General features: G+C 47.9%; 1 protein-coding gene across 1 annotated transcript; it reads left to right on the top strand.

The window, feature by feature from the left end:
• Positions 1–33: 33 nt before the first annotated feature.
• Positions 34–21,340, top strand: COPA (COPI coat complex subunit alpha; the record flags this gene model as incomplete). The annotated part of the gene is made up of 32 exons (XM_009636704.2): positions 34–193; positions 656–729; positions 1,030–1,110; positions 1,410–1,486; positions 1,946–2,055; positions 6,348–6,457; positions 7,058–7,157; positions 7,738–7,873; positions 8,322–8,404; positions 8,978–9,128; positions 9,915–9,981; positions 10,087–10,162; positions 12,653–12,735; positions 13,736–13,875; positions 14,822–14,907; positions 15,333–15,471; positions 15,831–15,993; positions 16,092–16,238; positions 16,486–16,675; positions 16,808–16,903; positions 17,271–17,359; positions 17,615–17,738; positions 18,031–18,120; positions 18,211–18,320; positions 18,509–18,586; positions 18,779–18,847; positions 19,064–19,200; positions 19,789–19,975; positions 20,058–20,168; positions 20,381–20,542; positions 20,643–20,837; positions 21,153–21,340. Coding segments are annotated over 32 exons (3,681 nt in total), but the record flags the coding sequence as incomplete, so codon positions are not given.
• Positions 21,341–21,346: the final 6 nt, after the last annotated feature.

Consider the following 21,346-nt stretch of genomic DNA (forward strand, 5'->3'; position numbering starts at 1 on the left):
GGCTCCCCCGGGGCTGCTCCGGGCCTCTGGGCTCCCAAGTGCGCGGAGGCCTCGCGGTCACGTCCCTGTGCCTCGGCAGGGCTCAGCTTTCACCCCAAGCGGCCGTGGATCCTCACCAGCCTGCACAATGGCGTCATCCAGCTGTGGGATTATCGGATGTGCACCCTTATCGACAAATTCGACGAGCACGACGGTCAGTGGGCTGGGGGGGGTTGGGCCCTGCTTGTGGAGGAAGACTGGGGTGCGAGGGGAGGAAGGGAGGCTCTGCTGAAGTGATGCTGAGGCTTCTGCCTGTTTGACTTCAGCTCCTCTCTATTTTAGCCTGGGTTTCTTTGTGGCCAGGGTGAGCATGGCTTGTGCATCCACAGAGCGGGGTAGCGGTTTTGGTTCTGGTATGGAAATGAAGCTGTAAATACAGATCTGAAGGGCCTGGATGTTTTGTGATGGGTTGCTGCGGGTGTCTTGATGGAAAGGAACGGGTTTGGTAATGGGGTCTCGGACAGTTACCTGACTTTCTAGTGTTGCTTTGAGGCTTTTAATTTATCAATAGCAAGAGGAGTGAGGAGGAATGCAAGTTGTAGTCTTTAAGTAGGACAAGGGACTGCCCCGGCCATTGGGCATCTTGCTGTGTCCAACCTCCTCTTCCTATTTGTAGGACCCGTTCGAGGTATTGATTTCCACAAACAGCAGCCTCTCTTTGTTTCTGGAGGTGATGACTACAAAATAAAGGTAAAATCTTAGCCCTTTACCACTCGTTCTCTAAAAGGCATCATCAAGGGAAGGGAATGTGTGAAGAAACCGGTTAAAAGATGAGAAAGAGCGTGGGCGGGTGGGAAATAGCGTTTGGGAATTGCGGTTGTTGCAGAGTTAACTGCAGCGAGTTGAAGTCTCTTTGTTGCTTGCATTAGCAACGTGTTTTAAAATAGAAGAGAGGGGCTTGTAGGTGGATGGAAATGTGAGAATGCACCTAAAAAAAAATTCAGCAGGCGGGGGCACGTGCTGTCACTGTTCTGCTTCTGTGTTGTGCAGGTCTGGAATTACAAATTGCGCCGTTGTCTCTTCACTCTGCTCGGGCACTTGGATTATATTCGCACTACCTTCTTCCACCACGTAAGCTCCTCTTGCGCTTACCCCAGTGACGGGTGCCTGCTCCCTTTGTGTGTGAAAAGGAATCTCTTTTGTTTCCCAGGATGGGAATCTTTGCTAAAGAAATTGTGCTGGACTTGCTGGTATGAGGGTGCTCCAGATGTGGTGGCCTTCTGTAGAGGTGTAAGAGGCATAAATTCTGCCTCCAAGATCTTAAATGAGATTTAAAAGGGGTCATTCCTGGGGACAGTTGGAAAATATCAGGTGGGAAAGGAATGTCTGGGGTGTGATTACTTCATACACAGACTGCTTTGTCTTTTCAGGAATATCCCTGGATCTTGAGTGCTTCTGATGACCAGACCATTCGGGTTTGGAACTGGCAGTCCAGAACTTGTGTTTGGTAAAATCAATGGTTGCTTTAAAAAAAAAAATAACGGCATGGTTTGGGGGTGAGCTGTCTTCACCTGTTGTTTTCAAGCAGAAGCTGTGCTCAGTTGAAGGAATAGAACTGACAAACTGATCGGTTATTAATATTTCCGTCATTTTTTGCTTATTTATTCCGATGCTGCTAGACTTGTATTCATTAATTCACAAGTTGTTTGGTTGAAAATTTTTGCAGATTAAAATAACAACGCGTCAGTTGCTGAAGCACTGATGTTGGAAAGCCGGCCCTTGAAGGCTCTCTGCAAGAACAGATGCACTCGGTGTTCAGTCATGCTAAATCTTGAAGAGCAGCATTTAGCAATCCTATATTCCTCATCATCCTTCCTGAGACTGAGCTTGTTGATGTTGCTGCAAATTGGAACGTGTCTTAATATATCTGATGTTTAAATGGTATTTTCTGTCCTTTTTGTTGTAGTGTGCTGACAGGACACAACCACTATGTGATGTGTGCCCAGTTTCACCCCTCTGAGGACCTGGTAGTGTCAGCCAGCTTGGATCAGACTGTGCGCGTTTGGGATATTTCTGGTGAGCTGCCCAAATCAAGGGGGTACCCAGTGGCAAAGCCCACTTCAAAACTGCAATTGCTGAAAGCCAAGTGAGGCAGGGAAGAGTGGTTTGGATCCGCGAGCGGGAAGAGTAGCCTGGTGACTGCAGGAGCCTCAGGCAGAAAGTTCTCTGTTGACAGGGACCTCTTCCCCTCAGTTTCCATGAAGTTGTAGGATGTTGGCTGCAGGGGATCTCTGGGCGTCATTTAGTCCACCCTTTTGCTTGAAGCAAGTCTTCTGTGACAGTAGGTGAGATGAGCTGTAGCTTTGGGCAGCTGAAAAACCTCTAAAGGCAGAGATTCTGCAACCAGTCTGATTTTCTAGACGATACAGGCAGTGAGTATCACTGTCAGAAGGGATGTGGTGCTGTCAACTGATCAGCTTTGCAGGCGTGCCGGGCTTGGAGGAGGATTTTAGAAATTTCTGGATCACCTTATCCCCTTGAAAAACTCTTGGAGGCAACAATAACTCATTCGTTCCGAGAGAAAGATAAAAAGGCCTCTGGATTGCAAAAAGTGTAGAGTTTGGAGGTTTTGGGGTGGGGTTTTTTTGGTAGCTTAGTTGTGGGTGGTAACAGGAAGAAAATATTATTAGGAATTCTTTCAACTTATTCAGCCCATTTCATAAAATGGATCCATTTTCCTAATTCTTTCAACTTTTCAGCCCATTTCATAAAATGGATTCAATTTCGTAAACGGGAGTGTGGCCTAAAGATCAGAGCAGGAGTTGCAAATCAAAACTCCAAAGTACTTTGCTGATATCTTAGTTTTTTCTTAATTATACCTAGGCCAGGGGGTGACTTAATGGAATGAAATATGATCCCTAAATGAAAAGCTAGAAATAAAGCATTCGATGGAGATAAGGGAGAGGTGGGAGGCAGGGGGGGGCAGTCCTGGTGGTGTTACAACATAAACTGGTCTAGAGACAGACTTCATCCGACCTGCCGCTCTCGCCATTGCAGTTTTGGTTGGGCACGCTGCGTTATTTGTAGCACACGCTCAGACATGGCCAGCTGTGTCAACAGTAGGGGCTGGGGACAGGATATCCTGGTTATTTAAAACCTGTCCCCCTCTCTGTACTGCCAGCATGGGGAGTTTAACAGCTATTCTGCCAGTAAGCTTTGCCGCTGCATTCTCCCACAAACACTCTCTCTCAGCAGAGTTCCAGCTGCCAAATTGGTTTGGAGATGGTACAGGCCCTTTTTTTCCTCAGCTGATATGTGATGATGAGGTTTTAGAGACATGCTGAATTATTGACTCAGCTGTCGCTCCAGTCAGACGCGACACTGTGAGAATACTAGTGTGTGGAAAATCCTACAGAGAGATGAGAAACGGATTCAAAATCCAGTTCTGCTCCCCAATTTTTTCCCCAAATGACTTATGTCCTCAGCAGGCTTCTGTTCTGGCTCTAGCAGTCTCCTGGGAAGGGTTATTGCCCCATTTTGTCTGATGTCTGTTGTGCACACAATCCTAGTCAGAGAGAGCATCATTTGGTGTTGAGCTTTAACTCTGTTTCTGAGTGCTGCTGTTAACTTGCACCTTCTGCTGACATGAGTAGGAATTTTTTTTCCGCAGGTTTTGGGATTATGAGGGCTGGTTCTTTGATGCCCTCAGTTTAAAGTCGCATTCCAAAATCCTCCTCCCAAATCTGTCAGCTCTGTCGGCAGCCTCAGCAGAGAGTGCGAGGGATGAGGAGCATGACCCAGGCTGGGCACCGGAATGTGAACTGCAATTCCCATGTAGTTAGTGCTCCTTGGTTTGAAACTTTCTGGTAAAGGATTTTCAACGTAAAACAAGTGTTCTCAAGGTTTAAGGGTCTGTTTCCTCCTCATCTCCTGAGAGAGACTGTGGGAATGCAGTCAGGATAAGCTTGTTTATATATATTAAAACGCACGAACGTTCGTGTTGTATACTTCACCTGTGCTGTGGAATGAAGTCTTTGCTCATGACGCTGATATTAACCTGCAGAAACTACAAAGTCATCTTCTGTTTGTCTCTGTCTCTTGTATTAACCCCCGAGGCGGGTGTTAGTTGTCTTGCCCTGATCAGAGTGCTTTTGTGCATGCTCTAACATCACACACCAACTCCTCTTTAACCTTCCTCATGGTTGGCAAATGTCGATGTCTGATGCTTGGTGCGAAACTTCTGCCATCTCTCAGGGCTCTATTTAGTCCATCTGGGTGACCAGCTTGGGTGAGGATCACCTGAGGGTTTGGGCTGGCAATGTTGGGAAGCCCTGGGACTGGGAGGGCCTGAGCTGAGTCCCCTCATAGCATCTGTAGACCTAGACTGCCTCTCCTTGAGCACCTGCGGTGGATGTATGTTGATGGTACAACTTCAGCCTCCACTGTGCTCCTCTAACTGCCCACTGAATGCGAATGGATTACCTGAGGAACCTGAGGTTCCTGAGCCAAGCAACAACAGAGTCTGTACCCAGAAGCCCTCTTTAGTTTCCACTGAAGAAGAGAATAAAGCAAAAGAATTTGCGAAGGACCATTTGTCTTCTTCCTTCTCTCCTAACTTGCAACTTGTCAGGCACGGTTAGCACGTTGCCCCTTTACTCTGGTTATTTTAATACCTGTTCTCCTGAGTGCTCGTGTGCATGTTGAGCTGAGTCTCCTTTTCAGGTTGTTTTTTTTACCAGCTGTCCTCAGAATGCCTAATATCTGCCTTTCTGCTACAAGTCCCTTTTCCATCCCTGCTCCCTCCCCAGAGCAACACAGGAGGCTGGTGTGTTCTGTGAGTGTCCTGCCTTTCCTCTTGATTTGTGCAGTTACTCCAGAAATTTTCCACTTGTATCCCAGTCCCGTTTCACTGGCTCGTCAAAGGCTCAAGTATTTTCTCTTCCAGAAGTCCTGTGTTCCTTCACTCCTTTCTTGGATTATGTATGTTTTATTCCTCCTTTCTGGGGTACTTTGTGTCAATTTTGTAGAAGTATCTACTCAGCCATCAAATCCTTCGCCATTACCCGGACCATCTGTACGTGCACCTTGCTCAGTGCGCTGAGTATTTGTGCTTTGCTGTGAGACGCTGCTTAATATGTTGGTTTCATTGGACTGGCTTTGCCAGAGAGGTTGTTGAGATGTTGAGCTGTTAATCCGTGAGGAGGCTGGGAATCAAAACTGCAACAAGAAAATAATAATTTTTGTCTTCAGTATTGTTTGTTTTCTCCTTACACTTCCCTATTGGCATCCATACCAATTCTGCTTTTATCCTAGACGTTTTTTTCTTATCCTTGATAAATTTCACGATAGCAACTGTGGGCCAAGTACTTTTAAATGGAAAAGCCTATTTTCTAAATTTTGTTTCAGTATGGTCTTTTCCCTGTGCACTGCTGGAGGAGAGGCTTTTTCCAATTCTCACTTTCCCTAGAGAGAGTCCAGGGGAGGGCAACAAAGCTGATGGGGGGGACTGGAGCATCTCCCCTGTGAGGAAAGGCTGAGGGAGCTGGGCTTGTTCAGCCTGGAGAAGAGAAGGCTGAGAGGGGATCTCATCACCACCTACAAATATCTCAAGGGTGGGGGTCACGAGGACACAGCCAGACTCTTCTCAGTGGTGCCCAGTGCCAGGACAAGGGGCCATGGGCACAACCTGAAGCAGAAGAGGTTCCAGTTGAACGTGAGGAAGAACTTCTTGACTTGGGGGGTGCCCGAGCCCTGGCCCAGGCTGCCCAGGGGGCTGTGGAGTCTCCTTCTCTGGAGATCTTCAACCCCCGCCTGGACGCTGTCCTGTGCCCCCTGCTCTGGGTGAGCCTGCTTGGGCAGGGCGTGGGACTGGGTGATCTCCCGAGGTCCCTTCCAACTCTGGGATTCTGTGATACTGTGTTCCATTGGGTTTTCATGAAGGGTAGGAGACACAGATCTGTTTTGAGTGGATGACTTAGTTTTCTTCAGAAGTGGGAACAGGCTTTAGTTCATATAACTTTAGCTCCTGAAACTATTTTGGGTCAAGGCAGATTGTCCAAATCCGTAACCAAGAGGCCATCGAAGTGACATGGGTGAAAGTCATCAACTGGGCTGATGCTTCATACGATTTGCTGCATTGTAGGCTTTCCTTTCGATATGTCTTATCTGAGCTTGCGCTTTTGGAGGAAGCAGAAGGGAGTCCTGGATGTTTCTCACCCTCTCCCATTCTTTAAGTTCCCAGTTCCCACCTGAAAGATGTGTGTAAACAGCACAGGAGAGCACTCGACTTGTTAAATTAGAAATGTTGTCTTCGTAATATAATTTTTGCTTCCTCCACCCCTGCTTCTCCTTCCTCTTTGTTCCACAAGGCCTAAGGAAGAAGAACCTGTCCCCTGGAGCTGTGGAATCGGATGTCAGGGGAATAACAGGGGTGGATTTGTTTGGGACAACAGATGCGGTTGTGAAGCACGTTCTTGAGGTACGGTGTCAATGTGTGTGTGCGGTACAGCCTTTTCAGATTTGTATAATGAAATCCCCGTGACACAACCGACCCTTTAAAAGCTCAGAAAAAGCAGAGGAAAAAAAAAAGAGTTAGAACACCTGACGCAGCTCTATAGAGTTATATGCTCCTGTAGGTTATGGCATTACTTTTTTTGAGTTTAAAATCTGAAATCTGGAGATGTTTGCACAGAAACCAAAAAAAAAAAATAGAGTTGTCTGTACAGCCAAAAGCTCAGTTAAATAGCAGATGTTATTACCTTGTGTTACGGGAAGCAACAGAGGGGATTATGGCAGAGACAGCCTGCTGTAATGGCTTGTTAAAGTTAGGAATTGGTGCTTCTGCTGCTGAGCTTCAGCTTTGCTCTACCGGTGAGGAACGGTATCCGCAAAGCTTGTTGTTGCAGGCATCTACAATCTTACTCTCTGTCAGCGTTTGGTGTGAGCGGCGTGGTGCATAAAAATAGCGAAAGCTGTGTCTTGAAAAGCCGGTCTGCGGTCTTGGTTGCTTCGCCCTTCCTTTGCTCGTTCCATTCGGTCACCACATTGCTTCAAGTGACTGTTGTCTTTCTGCTTGTAGGGCCATGATCGTGGGGTGAACTGGGCTGCCTTCCACCCCACGATGCCGCTTATTGTGTCGGGAGCTGATGATCGGCAAGTGAAGATCTGGCGGATGAACGGTAAGAGGATTCTCCAGGGGGAGCCCGCAGGGAGAAGGGGGTTAAGAGTTGAAATTTATGTTTGAACATCTGTAGGCTGAACCTGGAGGCGATTGACACTTTGCAAACATGTTTGCATGCTAGAGTGGTAAATAATCCCAAGCAGCATCGGCTTTTGCAGTTTGAGGAGAGCTCAGTTCTCTAGCAAACACTTCTGGCTTCTTTTGATTTGCACACACTGCTGGGCAGGAGCTCGTAGGAGTAGAAAAACTTGACTCTGAAGTTTTTTGAATATGCATTGATGGAATAAGAAAGGGAGATGATTCAAGAGCCAGAAGCCCTCTGTCAGAAATGGATGTGCTTCTGTCAGCTCAGTCCAGCTCAACTATATACAATTCTTAGCACCTCTTTCGTGATCTGGCTTATCTGTTTCTCTTAGGTGAGCTGTGCTCGTCGTTAGAGGGAGATCATAAACGTAAATTGCAGAGAATTGTGGCTGATGCAGTTTGCTTTCTAATTAAGTGCTTGCTGTGTGTCTGCTTATGGCAGAGCCTAACCTGTTGAAGCGTTATTTTCCTCATTCTTTTCCACTTCTGCTTAGAATCGAAGGCCTGGGAGGTTGACACTTGCAGGGGGCATTACAACAACGTCTCGTGCACTGTCTTTCACCCGCGGCAGGAACTAATCCTCAGCAATTCCGAAGACAAGAGCATCCGTGTCTGGGATATGTCAAAACGGTTAGTGCTTGTCAAGCATCTGCCCTGGTCTTCTTATGAAAGTATTTACATGTATGAAAGACTTGCAGTTACGTAAGAGAAACTGAACACGAGCATATTTTAAAAAACATCAGTGCTGGTGTTTGATAATTCGTGAGTGAGAAGTCCTGTTTCTCACGTTTTCTGTCCCTTTGAGCCACATGTTAAGAGCAAGGCTTGTCATTGTCTGAAAGCCAGTGAAGGAGGGCTGACCCATCTAGTGATGCTGCTGCTGAAAATAAGTTAAGTGAGAATATATTCCTTGACAGAAGGCTTTGACTACAGTGTTTTGAACTCTCAGTGGACTCCTCGTACTGAATGCTAGAGGTGGTCTGTATGGCAAAGCTTAGGATCTTCATTTTGGGCACTGAAGTTTACACCAAAGTTTCCATTTTATTTATATTTCTTATTCCTTCTGACACATATTTAGCACGGGTGTCCAGACCTTTCGGCGTGATCATGATCGCTTTTGGGTATTGGCTGCTCATCCCAACCTCAACCTCTTTGCCGCAGGTAAACAAAGCTCCTATGCAGAGTCCGACAGGTTGCTGTGAAGAGAAAATGTATTCCATATAGGAAATGCAGCTAGGATTTGCTTTTCTCTAGCACGCTTTGCAGAACACACTGACTTGCAGATGCTTGTATTAAATGTATCGTAGGGAGAAGATCCTTAATTAGTGGAGCACAAACCTCATTGCATCAGCTGCAGTTCGAAGCTAGAGCAAGATAGCCTCTGTGTTAATTAGCCAAACGCTCTTAAGGCTAAGAAGGGATGGGACAGATCCTAGGGGAACCCATGCTGGGCTTTTAACACATAAAGAAATGCGTTACAGCGAGGCAAAGTGTTCCTAGAAGAGTGTCATAGCTTGGATTTCTTATGAAACCCTGAAAGGTGGTGGGCCCTTAGGAAAGAAGCAGAATCACTTAATTCAGTCAGGCTGAAGAGTAGCCAACGTGGCTGGTTGGTCATTGGTTATGACTTTTGTTGGCCCTTCCTTGGTTTGAAGGGCTTGCTAGTGTCATCTTCCTAAGGAGAAAAACCACAGGATTTAATTCACACTTGAAATCTCGCGTGCCTTTTCTCAGGCCACGACGGTGGCATGATTGTCTTCAAACTGGAGCGCGAGAGGCCTGCTTATGCTGTGCATGGGAACATGCTGTATTATGTGAAGGACCGTTTCCTCCGCCAGCTTGATTTCAACAGCTCAAAAGACGTCGCTGTCATGCAGCTGCGAAGGTAGGAGATGGGTGCTCGTCACGTTACAAGAGACGTTGCCAGTATCCTGAATCCCTTTTTAGTTTCTTGCTTACAGATAGGTTGTATCATCATACATACAGCATACATCACACATACTGACAGGAGGCTGTAGCGAGGTGGGGGTCGGCCTCTTCTCCCTGGTAACGGGTGATGGGACGAGGGGAAACGGCCTCAAGTTGTCCCAGGGAGGTTTAGGGTGGACATTGGGAAAAATTCCTTCCCCGAAAGGACTGTCAGGCGCTGGAAGGGGCTGCCCAGGGAAGGGGTCGAGTCCCCAGCCCTGGGGGGATTTAACAGCCGGGCAGAGGCGGTGCTGAGGGCCAGGGTTTGGGGGTGGGATGGCAGGGGTAGGGGAGCGGTTGGGCTGGGGGAGCTGAAAGGGCTTTCCCAACCCAAACAATTCTGTGATTCTATATAGGATTCTGTCATATTCACGTACCTCCATTTCAGCTGACTCTTCCATCAAATGAACTTAAAAAGCCTACAAGAAGTTTTTTAGGTCCGTTTTTATCTGTGCATGGTTATAAATTTATTTTTTTTTAACGAGTTTTAAGTTTCAAATTGAAATGCCATTTCTTTCATTTATGAAACGCTGATGTTCTTACAGTGTTCCCAAGTGGTTTTGGTTCAGGAAATTCATCAAAACTGAGCTTTTCCGGTACTCAGTCTATTTCAGAAAATGAAGAGCGTTTATCAGAAGGTGACTTAGGTAGAAATAATCCTGGTCCGCTCTAACTTTTTCTTTTCTTTGCGACTCTTCTTCAGCGGTTCCAAGTTCCCTGTGTTCAACATGTCATACAACCCAGCTGAGAACGCTGTCCTTCTCTGCACCGTAAGTCAGTTTTGCTGCAGAATGTGCTAAAGAACTTTCCAGGAGGCTGTGAATGGCGGTTCTGTGAAATCCTATCTCAAAATGGGTTTTTCCCCCTCTCTGCAGAGAGCCAGTAACTTAGAGAACAGCACTTATGACCTATACACCATTCCCAAGGATGCAGACTCCCAGAATCCGGATGGTAGGCATTTCTTATTTCACATTAATCCTTGTGAGGGTTTATTACTGTGTAGCTGTCCCCTCCTCCGCTCTCCAACTGTGTGTGTGTGATATAAAAAAAAAAGCTTCATTTCTCTAAGCCTCTCTTGTTGGACCCTTTCTCTGTGTTTCCCAGTGCCCCTGCAGCACACGTCATTTGGCAGGCTTCCCGCTCACTATATCACACCACACTGACTTGAAAAATTCATGTTCATCCCAAACTTTTACTGCTACAAATATATATTTTATAATTTTGTTATTAGGAACTTTCCGTTTTCCCTTTCGACACAGCAGGCAGCCTTCCTGGCTTGTCAACAGAGATGGATTTTAACCAGATATGTTTTGTTCTAAGAGGTTTTATACTCTGAAAAGTGGCTGTAAAAGTGACAGTGCTGAGGTGCCAGTAGTCATTCTTCCTCTCGGCGAATTCCAGATCAGTTTTGTGCAATTTACAAGTCAAAACATGATTTAGGAAAAAGAAAAAATAATTCTTTCTCCTAACTATGAATTCCATTTGGGATCTGAAACTCCAGCTGGTTCCTCCTGCCTCTGTCGTCACGGCAGTAAAGATTTTGAAATGAGTGGGAGTGATGAATGAGATAGACTGGAATCCAGCTCATTTGTTCGTGGATTTATTGATTTGTGGGTGTCTAATGCGGGGAAGATTTCTTTTCCTGAGTACTGTCAGCAGGTGCATTTGGAGAAAGAAAAAGAGAACGGGTTGCCCAGAGTGGGGGTGGAGGCCCCATCCCTGGGAACATTCAAGGTTGGCCGGGGCTGTGAGCAACCTGATGTGGTTCAAGGTGTCCCTGCTCCTGCAGGGGGGTTGGGCTGGGTGACCTCTGGGGGTCCCTTCCAACCCAAAACATACTATGATTCTATGATTTTTTTTTTTTTTTAATAACTTACGCAGATTAAATGTTACCAAATAGATTTCAAACATTGAGTTTGATGGAAACGTTCAAAGCTGACGTGGCTAGGGGTGCCTAGCTTGTGGCCCTTTCAATGAGAAAAGGGGTTGTTCTTCTAGAGGAAGAAATGTCTAGGCCTCGTGAAAACCACGCACTTCTGATGCATTTTCAAGAACAGGATAAAATTCTACTGATCGATAAGTATCTTCTCCAACAAGCTGCTGTTTATGTGCCCTGTAGTCCCAGGACTATAATGTAGATATTTAACATCTACCTTGGAGTTGTCGTCCTCATGTCCATCAACTTATTTACCTGACCTACAAGGAAAGCTAAGCTTTCTTATCGCTCTTTAACAGTCTTTTTGGGTAATATAAAAAATAAATAAAAAATGTAAAAAAGGAAGAAATTCTTTACAATGAGGGTGGTGAAACCCTGGCAGGGGTTGCCCCGAGAGGGGGTGGAGGCCCCATCCCTGGGACCATTCCAGGCCAGGTTGGCCGGGGCTGTGAGCAACCTGATGTGGTTCAAGGTGTCCCTGCTCCTGCAGGGGGGTTGGGCTGGGTGACCTCTGGGGGTCCCTTCCAACCCAAACCATTCTATGATTCTATGATATATTTCAATCATTTTCTGCATGATCTACAGCCAGTGTTAAAGACTTACAGCCAGTAAAAATGCTGACTTGCTGAGATCCAGAATACAGGTGAAGTAGCTCTCGGAAAACCCCAGCAGAGCTGGGAATTGAATTCGGACAAGTCTCTCTTGTGTTGGGTAGTAAATGAGGGCGGAGGGGTGAGGCAGTCAGGTTTAAACCATCATTTGTTTGGATGTAGATCTGCCTCAAATGGCACTTTGCTTGGTGAAATAGCACTTGGTCCGGTGCGTGAGTCTCCAAACCCCTCGTGTTGAGCAGCAGCACTGGCGAGAATAGGGACTGAGAACTAAGGAAAATGTTATTTTACTGAAACAGCAGCAGCAGCGCCCTCGCTTCACTTCCCTGTTCCCTTCTGCTGCTGCAGAAAGCCTTCTCCCCATCTGAAGCGCATCCTGCAGCACTGTTCTTTCTGTGCCGTCTGACGCGCAGGGTGCTGTGTTTGTATTCGCATTTTAAAACTGGGAGAACAGCTGCGTGCTGGGGGGGGGGGGAAGCGCAGCCTTTCTCCTCCAGCTCGTTATATCAGTTTGCAGCAGGGAGAGAGAGGGGGGCTTACATTGAAGCCGAGACCCTCGCTGCTCAGTTTGTTTGGCCAGCGAGGCTCTGCTCGTTAGCTTGACAGACGGTGCTGTCGCCCGGGATGGCCCCTGTCAGCGCCAAGCAGTGGCGTTGGCGGTACAGCCAGCCGCTTGTCTTGTGCCTTGGCTGGAGAGAAGGGCTGGCGCTGGCCACACCGAGATCCGAAAGGACATCGGGGGAGGAAATGAGTCTTGTGAATAGCCTCAGGTTAAACATGAATTAGTAGGAAGCAGCTACAACAGCCAAGATGGGATCAAACAAGACTGACTAATGTGTTGCCGTAAGAGCCTGCCAGAGGTTTTATTCACTGCCTGCGTTTTGCTCTCCCTAGCCCCTGAAGGGAAGCGTTCCTCCGGGCTAACAGCTGTGTGGGTAGCTCGTAACCGCTTTGCAGTCCTGGATCGCATGCATTCGGTAAGGGGACAAGCTTAATAGGGTCATCGTTTTAACGGGTGTGTGTTTGTGTGTGTGTGTGTGTCGTCGTTTGGAAGCGTGCAGATGGAAAGCGGGGAGATTGGGTGAACAGAATTATTGGAGATCCAAGCAGACTGGCAAAGCATTGTCAGTAGAGAGTGGGCTGCGGACATAGGCGAAGAAATGGAGTACAGTGAAAATTTAATGAGTTGAAATACTACTTAACTTCTTTGACACTAAATCTTAGCTCAGCGGCTGGAAGCCTGCTGCAGCGGGTGAGTTCAGGGGTGAGAGCTGACCAGAACAGGACCATGAAGCCACCCAGGTCGCTTTCATAGCATGGAAGTAATGGGGAAATGGGAAAAATACAGGTTAGATTTCTAATAAAGCTCTTTGTTCTCACTTGTGGAGTGCAGTAGGAGAAAGAAGGGGGAAAGACACTCATGGAAAGTTTTCCCTGCCTGAATTTACTTGATGTGAAGGGAAAGAAAAGTCTGGCTTTTTGCCTCACACAGGATATTGTATTTTTTCTTTCTTTTTTTTCCTTTTAATTCAGGGTGGTTTTAGGCTTAATAAATTCAAGTTTATTTCATGCCTATTCTGTTACTCCTCCCTGCCTTCCCCTTCTCCACTTGCTGTTCTTCCCTCTCGACTTCCTCATTTCCTTTTTCTGTCTACGCTGTGTTCTCTCTCACTTTTCCCTAATATTTACTTTGTTCATATGCTCATTGTAGAGGGGGCTTGCAGACTGTATCAGCCAGCTAGCAGGGGTGCTGAAAGGAAAGGGCACGCTGTGTTTGCACCCTGGCAAACTTGTGGTTGGGTTTTGTTGCAGGATAAAGTCTGATCCTGCTTTGAGAAAGACTGCAGCTCTTATTTGGGCCTCTTGTCACTGAGGTTCAGCTATACAAAAAAATTCTGAGTTAAAATAATCCGAGATTTCTTTGTAGAATCTACCTAACTGTCTTGTGCTGTTATGTTTCCTCTCATCAAACGGCAGATCCTAATCAAAAACCTGAAGAATGAGATCACGAAGAAGGTGCAGGTGCCGAACTGTGATGAGATTTTCTACGCTGGCACAGGGAACCTGTTACTGAGAGACGCAGACTCCATCACCCTCTTTGACGTGCAGCAGAAGCGGTAAGATCCAGTCTGCTGGGAGAAGTTTTAATATTGTAATCCTGCTGGCGTATGCCCTCTGGGGACAAGTAATAGCTATTAATGCACTCCAGAATTTAGCCTCAGCTGCAGGCTGCGTCAGACTGATCCAAACCACGGCGAACAACTGTTAGGAAGAGCAGAGTGTAAACATAGCCAAGGTGCAATTTATGCTGCAGGCATCGTGCCATTGATCACAGGGAGATGTGTGCCATACCCCTGTAAATCCTGTGACTACAGGATCGGGTGCTATAAAAGTGGAGAGAAATCAAAAAACCCAAACTCAATCAAGCTAAGCTTGCCTGGTGTCTTGTCCCTTAGGTTTTATATCTGCTCAAAATGCTCTTTTGGCAGCATGTTTGTGCTGGTATATGTGTTGCTGGCCACGAAGAAACAGGCAAAGGAGGTGGTGCTTTTGGCCATCTTTGTAGGCTTGAGAAGGTTCTGGATTATCTGCAGATAGATACAGTGTGTGTTGGTTACTTATGTCCCAGAACTTGCCTCGTTTCCTTATTTGTAGGCTTTTGTCTTTCTAGTATTGCTGGGAAAGTTACAAGTAAATTAAACAATGCAAATGCTGCTTGGAAATGCCTTATTTCCCTCGTTCTGTTAAATCGATCCCTAACCCTCCCCGCCTCCCCCCAGAAATCTACATTTTGAAGTCAATTGTCATTCAAATACATTTGTTATGGCACAGGTATGGAGAGGGGTTTGTTTCGCTGTACTGGACTGCAGAGACACTCAGTTCTGCCTCATGATTTTACATTTTAGATTATTTTAGAGCTCCAGAATGGCAAAAAGGGGCTTCAGAGCACCTGCAAATTGGGTTCAGGCTGTTGGGCACTGGTAGTTATACAGAGCTCGATCATAGAGCTTGCTGGGGAGGGGTATTATTCAACTCTTTGATGTCAGTGCTCTCCTTTCCCAGAACTCTGGCCTCCGTGAAGATCTCCAAGGTGAAATACGTCATCTGGTCTGCTGACATGTCCCACGTAGCTCTGCTGGCTAAGCATGGTAAGTGGCGGAGGGGTGCAGTGCTTCACCTGGATCCAGGTGCATGCTGGCTCCTTCCTCGCTTGGGAGCAGAGCCCCTGCTAGCACAGCCTGCTAGAGAAGCCATTCTGATGGCTAGCAGCGAAGGTGTGGCTGAAGACACTCACAGTGTGGGCCCTGCTACTTTTGTCTCTTGTGCAAAACCTTTCTGTAAGGTTGTAAAGCAGAGGGGCTTCTTGTACTCCTCAAAACGACCCAGCTAATCCCTTTCATAAAACAAAGGCAGACGGTGACAGTTTAGTTGGCATTGCCATCATCTCCTTAGTGTCCAACACTCAATATAGATCCTGCTGCTGGGTCTATGGGAGAGAGAAGCCATAATTCAGAGGCAGATGTTTAACAGTAGAGGGTTCCCTAACCTTCCTTCTTTTGGCTTTTCTCTCCAGCCATCATGATCTGCAACAGAAAGCTGGAGTCGCTGTGTAACATCCATGAAAACATCCGTGTCAAGAGCGGTGCCTGGGATGAAAGCGGTGTTTTCATCTACACCACCAGCAATCACATCAAATACGCTGTCACCACAGGGTGAGTCTGGGAGTCGTGCACCGAGTCCTTGAACTGGCAGGCCTTGTGCAGACTACCATGGGGTTGGCTTTTTTTTTTTTGGCAGACACCAAAGCTGGTGCTTGTGAAATGGCTCTTTTATTGCAGCATGGACGCACCCAAAGATAGCTAGAGCTAAATACGTTGGGTTGCGTAGCCTGTGCACTGGTGTTTTATCGCTGGGCTGGATTGGCTGCACTGTTCATCTGACTGGGGCTTGCTTTTATAATGCAGGCTAACACAACATACAGGGTGTTGAGCCTCCTTTGAGGTAGGGAATGTAGTCACACAGATGGGTTGTGTTGGCATGCGTGTCACACGTATGCTGCGTGTTGGCATAGGGATCATGGAATTATCCGCACCCTGGACCTGCCTATCTACGTTACCCGCGTGAAGGGGAACAACGTGTACTGCCTGGACAGAGAATGCCGCCCCAGGGTCCTCACCATCGATCCCACAGAATTCAAATTCAAGCTGGCATTGATCAACAGAAAGTACGATGAGGTGAGGAGACACGAGAAACCCTGTACTCTTCCTTGATCCATACCTCAGGGAAAAAGGAAATTGCTGACAGCTTCAGTGCCTGGCCCTTTTCTTTGCAGGTGCTGCACATGGTGAGGAATGCTAAGCTCGTGGGCCAGTCCATCATTGCCTACCTGCAGAAAAAGGGCTACCCAGAGGTGGCCCTGCACTTTGTCAAGGATGAGAAGACCCGTTTCAGCCTGGCACTGGAGTGTGGCAACATTGAGGTGAGGTGGTGCTGCGAGAAGGGCATGTCCTTTGGGGCATCGCTTGCAAACCTTGCTTTTTCCTGCAAGGAGGAGGAGTACTGGGAAGAAGAAGTGTTAGTCGAGGTGCAGACCTTCAGCTGGGGGCATGATTTAGCGCAGTGATCCTTGTAATCCCGTGCTTTCCATCATGGGTGTTATCAACAGAAGCCTGCAGAGAAAACTGCTTTCTGCAAAGCCTTTGTAACCACGTTGATTCTCTTGTTAGATTGCTCTGGAAGCAGCCAAAGCTCTGGATGACAAGAACTGCTGGGAAAAACTGGGAGAAGTGGCGTTGCTGCAGGGAAATCACCAGATTGTGGAGATGTGCTACCAGCGCACCAAGAACTTTGATAGGCTCTCCTTCCTCTACCTCATCACTGGCAATCTGGAGAAGCTTCGGAAGATGATGAAGATAGGTGAGTGCTGGGGTGGTGGCAAAGAAGAATAAGATAAGAGGATTTGAGTGTCATTCCCAGAGGGAATGAGCGGCATCACAGTGGAGGCCAAGAACAGCAAAGCTATCGTGACTTTTTTTTCTTTTGATTTAGCTGAGATCCGTAAGGATATGAGTGGCCACTACCAGAATGCCTTGTATCTAGGAGACGTGGCAGAGAGAGTGAGGATCCTGAAGAACTGTGGGCAAAGTGAGTAATATCAGACTAACACATGTCCCTGTGGGCTAGGGAGAAGCTGGAGAGGTTGTTGGGATCAACAGTAATTTTTGGAGGTAGATCAGCTTAATCCCTTACCTGAGAAACTGAACCAGATGGGCAGAAAGTCCCTGAGAGCTAAAATATCATCCAGGAGACCTGAATCCACTGGAGAGCATATTGAAATGGTCTGTCGTTGCCTGCACATTCTAGTCCTAAATCCAGTGACACCCCTAAGGGTGTGATTCTACCCCTTGGTACGCTGCTGATCTTTGTGATGGTGTGGCCATGCATGCTGGCGTGAGAAGTTTTCTTTCTCTAAGCAATGAAGAACACGCACTCATGTTATATCTCCTTTCAGAGTCCCTGGCCTATCTCACAGCTGCAACTCATGGTCTGGATGAGGAAGCTGAAAGCCTGAAGGAAACGTTTGATCCTGAGAAGGAAACGGTTAGCAAACTGCCTCGTCCTTCCTACTTCATTACAAGAGCTCTAGAGTTTGGGAAGAAGATGAGAGTGGGAGCTGGTGTTGGTGTGACTGGCTAGGCAGCTCCCTTCTGGGAGGGAGGAACCATGAGATTCAATAGAGATTCCAGTCCCCGCTTATCAGGCTTGAGGCTGTCTGTGCCACTTGGAGGCGGGTAGGTCAAAGAATGGGATTTTCCTTATGTGGCCTTTAACTGTTTTCTGCTCCTCTCTGCTCAGATTCCAGACATCGATCACAATGCAAAGCTGCTGCAGCCTCCTGCTCCTGTTATGCCTCTGGATACCAACTGGCCATTGCTGACTGTCTCCAAGGGCTTCTTTGAAGGAACAATTGCTAGCAAAGGTATTGCTTTGTGCTTGGCAAGTTGAGTTAAGCTGGGATGTGTGGAATGGAGAAGGTTTCCATGGCTCCTGAACTGCTGCTGTTAACCTCAGATTTGTTGGGTGTTACTAGCACAGGTTGGAATCCAGCTTGGCATTTACAGCATCCTTGGCAAATCTCTCAAATCTTTGGCCTTTTTGCACAAGATAGGACTTGGCAATTGGAGGGGAGGGTGCTGGCCTAACATAATTCTTTGCTTAACTCCTGACCCACTCAAGAGATGAGTAAATGAAGGATCCTACCCTTTTTGTAGGCAAAGGGGGTGCCTTGGCTGCTGATATTGATATCGACACTGTTGGCACCGAAGGCTGGGGAGAAGATGCAGAGTTGCAGCTGGATGAAGGTGGGTGAATCCAAGAGTTTTTCCTGCAGAAGTGTAAGTGTGTGCCTCTGTAAGAGCTCTGACTGTTTCTCCCCTGCTCCCTCCATACAGATGGCTTTGTGGATGCTGGAGAGGGCTTTGGAGAGGAAGGTCTAGGTAAAGGACAGGAAGAAGGAGGTGGATGGGAAGTCGAAGAAGATTTGGATCTTCCCCCTGAACTGGTAGGAGGCTTCTTAAGCAGTCCAGTTGTAGTTACTTGGGAAGGCAATGACAGCTTGTGGTGGTGGTGGGGGGTGAACTGTGTGTGGGCTTCTTCAGGGGCTTGGTCACCACAGCTGAGGCCAGCTCTGATTTCATCTGGGTGCTGGAAACTTCCACACCAGTCACTGCTCTGTGTGTTCCCCCCCAGGATGTTCCTGCTGGTCCAACAGGAGCAGCAGAGGATGGATTCTTTGTGCCACCCACCAAGGGCACCAGTCCAGCTCAGGTAGCAGCACAAGTCTTTGATTGTCTTTCTCAGAAACTTTCTACTTTGGCGCTTCTTTTTTTCGGGTTCAGTCCTTGTTGATGTTCATCTGTGAGCACAGCGGGAACTTTGTTTAGGGGACTTAGGGCTGAGGAGGGTAAGTAAGACAGATTGTGTGTGTATACACAATACGTTTCACTTCTGTTCCTGTAGGTGTGGTGTAACAATTCTCAGCTTCCTGTTGACCACGTTCTGGCAGGCTCCTTTGAGACAGCAATGAGAGTAAGTTTCCCCTGGAGTTTCTACCTGAAAGATTGTGCCCTTGTCCCCGTGTATTTTTGTCTGTGATCCATTCTGAAGCTTTGGTTTGTGGCCTTTCGTGGATCATTTTGTGCATTGGGTATAAAATAAGAGGTGCTTTGGGTCTGAGTGATATCCATGTGGCCTTTGTACAGCCCTGGACAACTTTTACTCAGCAGATCAATGTGTTTCTTTCAGCTCCTCCATGACCAGGTGGGGGTAACAAACTTTGGACCCTACAAGCAGCTGTTCCTGCAGACCTATGCCCGTGGCCGTACGACCTACCAAGCCCTGCCATGTCTCCCTACCATGTATGGCTACCCACATCGCAACTGGTAAGCAATTGGGTTAGCTCCTTCTCTGTGCTCTTCTCCTTCTGCCGTACCTCCCAAACTCCTGGACAGTTGTAGCCAGAAATGTCTCCTCCCTCTGTTGCGAAGGGAGGAGCCTTCCTGTTTGCTGGGTATAAATAGGGAGCATTCTGTCTTTAGTGGGATTTTTCTGCTGCCTGCTGTTAGATGCAAAGATGTTAAAGAACTGCTTTTGCTTTTTTTTTTTTTTTTAGAGACTAAACCCAAGGTGAGGCAGTTGGGCTGCTGTGTTTTCTAGCGCTAACGCTCTGCCACTGACCAAGCTGGTCTGAGGCATCTAGAGAACCACGGGTGTGTTTTCGCAGTGGTGCCTGGAAGCTACTGTAGAAAAAATGAGCCAGACTTCCCAGCCTGCACGAATGCAGAGCGAGCTGGGCATTGTGGGTGGTAGAATTATGGAAGCACAGATGTCTTTTGTGCTAAGCTAATGGCAAAGAAAAACACTGTGGCCCTAGATCAGAACATTTCTGACAAGTTGTGGTCGAGCTGACAGTGTGTGTGTTCCTGCAGTGCTCCTCTTTGTACCCCTAAGCCCCGCTTTCATGCCCGCAGGAAAGAAGCTGGCTTGAAGAATGCCCTCCCTGCCGTGGGGCTGAAACTCAACGATCTGATCCAGCGCCTGCAGCTCTGCTACCAGCTCACCACGGCTGGCAAGTTTGAAGAGGCCGTGGAGAAGTTCCGCTCCATCTTGCTCAGTGTGCCCTTGCTGGTGGTGGACAACAAGCAGGAGATTGCCGAGGTGAGACAGACTCTTCTGTCCGTCTGCTGCGTGCCTGTGGGGCAGGAGGCCGAATGCCTGACTCTGTTTCCCTCTCCGAAAGGCCCAGCAGCTGATAGCCATTTGCCGGGAGTATATTGTAGGGCTCTCGATGGAGATTGAGCGGAAGAAGCTGCCCAAAGAGACCCTGGAGCAGCAGAAGCGAATCTGCGAGGTACAGAAACTCTGAATTTCTTTGCTGGGAGGGCGAAGTAGCCTTTGGGTTTAAAAGGGCATGGGGAATCCTGAATTCTGCCATTTCCTCCTTTAAAGCAGAGTGGCAGTGATTACCTGGGAGGGGTTTCTTGCAGCCTTTTCAGGGCACCCAGTTATTCACGTGGTTGGTAGTGATCGTAACCCTACTTTCCCTCCTTCTCCCTAATGCAGATGGCTGCCTATTTCACCCACTCCAACCTGCAGCCCGTCCACATGATCTTGGTGCTGCGTACTGCTCTCAACCTCTTTTTCAAACTCAAAAACTTCAAGACGGCTGCTACTTTTGCCCGTCGGCTGCTGGAGCTGGGTCCGAAGCCTGAGGTGGCCCAGCAGGTACGTCTGTGAGGCGCATGGGCGGAAATATCTGCTGTGGCAGATCCGATGGGGACTGCTTCCTAGCTGCCCTCCTGGTCAATGTGTTTGCTTTTTGCAGACTCGCAAGATCTTGTCAGCGTGCGAGAAGAATCCCACTGACACCTACCAGCTCAACTATGACATGCACAACCCCTTTGACATCTGCGCTGCCTCCTATCGCCCCATCTACCGTGGCAAACCCGTGGAGAAGTGTCCTCTCAGCGGAGCCTGCTACTGCCCCGAATTCCGGGGGCAGATCTGCCGTGTCACTACAGTAAGGGAGTTTCAACGTCTGATACCTGCTCCTGGTGATCTTTCCCTTGAGAATCCCCTTCAGCAGCTTCCCCCCCTGCTCCCCCTAAACCGCATTGGCTTGTGGGTCACGTCAAACATGGGAGGACTTCACCTGTGAGGTGGAACGGTTTGGGAGTCGTGAAATACGGTGTAGTTTAAACGCTACCATCGGGGACCGACATCGCTGTGAGCGGCAGCGTGCGTTCTCGAGAGCCGTCCAGGCTCCGAGCGCTGCGTAGGGGGTTGGGCTGTTGAGTTGCTTTTCAGCATTAATCATCTCCCTTTTATTCCTCAGGTGACGGAGGTCGGCAAAGATGTCATCGGGCTGCGGATCAGCCCGCTCCAGTTCCGCTAGGGCACGCCTGGCCTGGGGAGGTGTCAGATCAGAGGGAAATGGTCCCGTTTCACAGCACAGCGTGGAAACTTCCACCTCCCACCCTTCCAGCTTCTAGTCTAGTCTCTTTACTGTAGTCGTGCCTCTGCTGTGTC

Source organism: Egretta garzetta, unplaced genomic scaffold, assembly GCF_000687185.1.
Source record: "Egretta garzetta isolate BGI_Z169 unplaced genomic scaffold, ASM68718v1 scaffold1160, whole genome shotgun sequence".
NCBI lineage: Eukaryota > Metazoa > Chordata > Aves > Pelecaniformes > Ardeidae > Egretta > Egretta garzetta.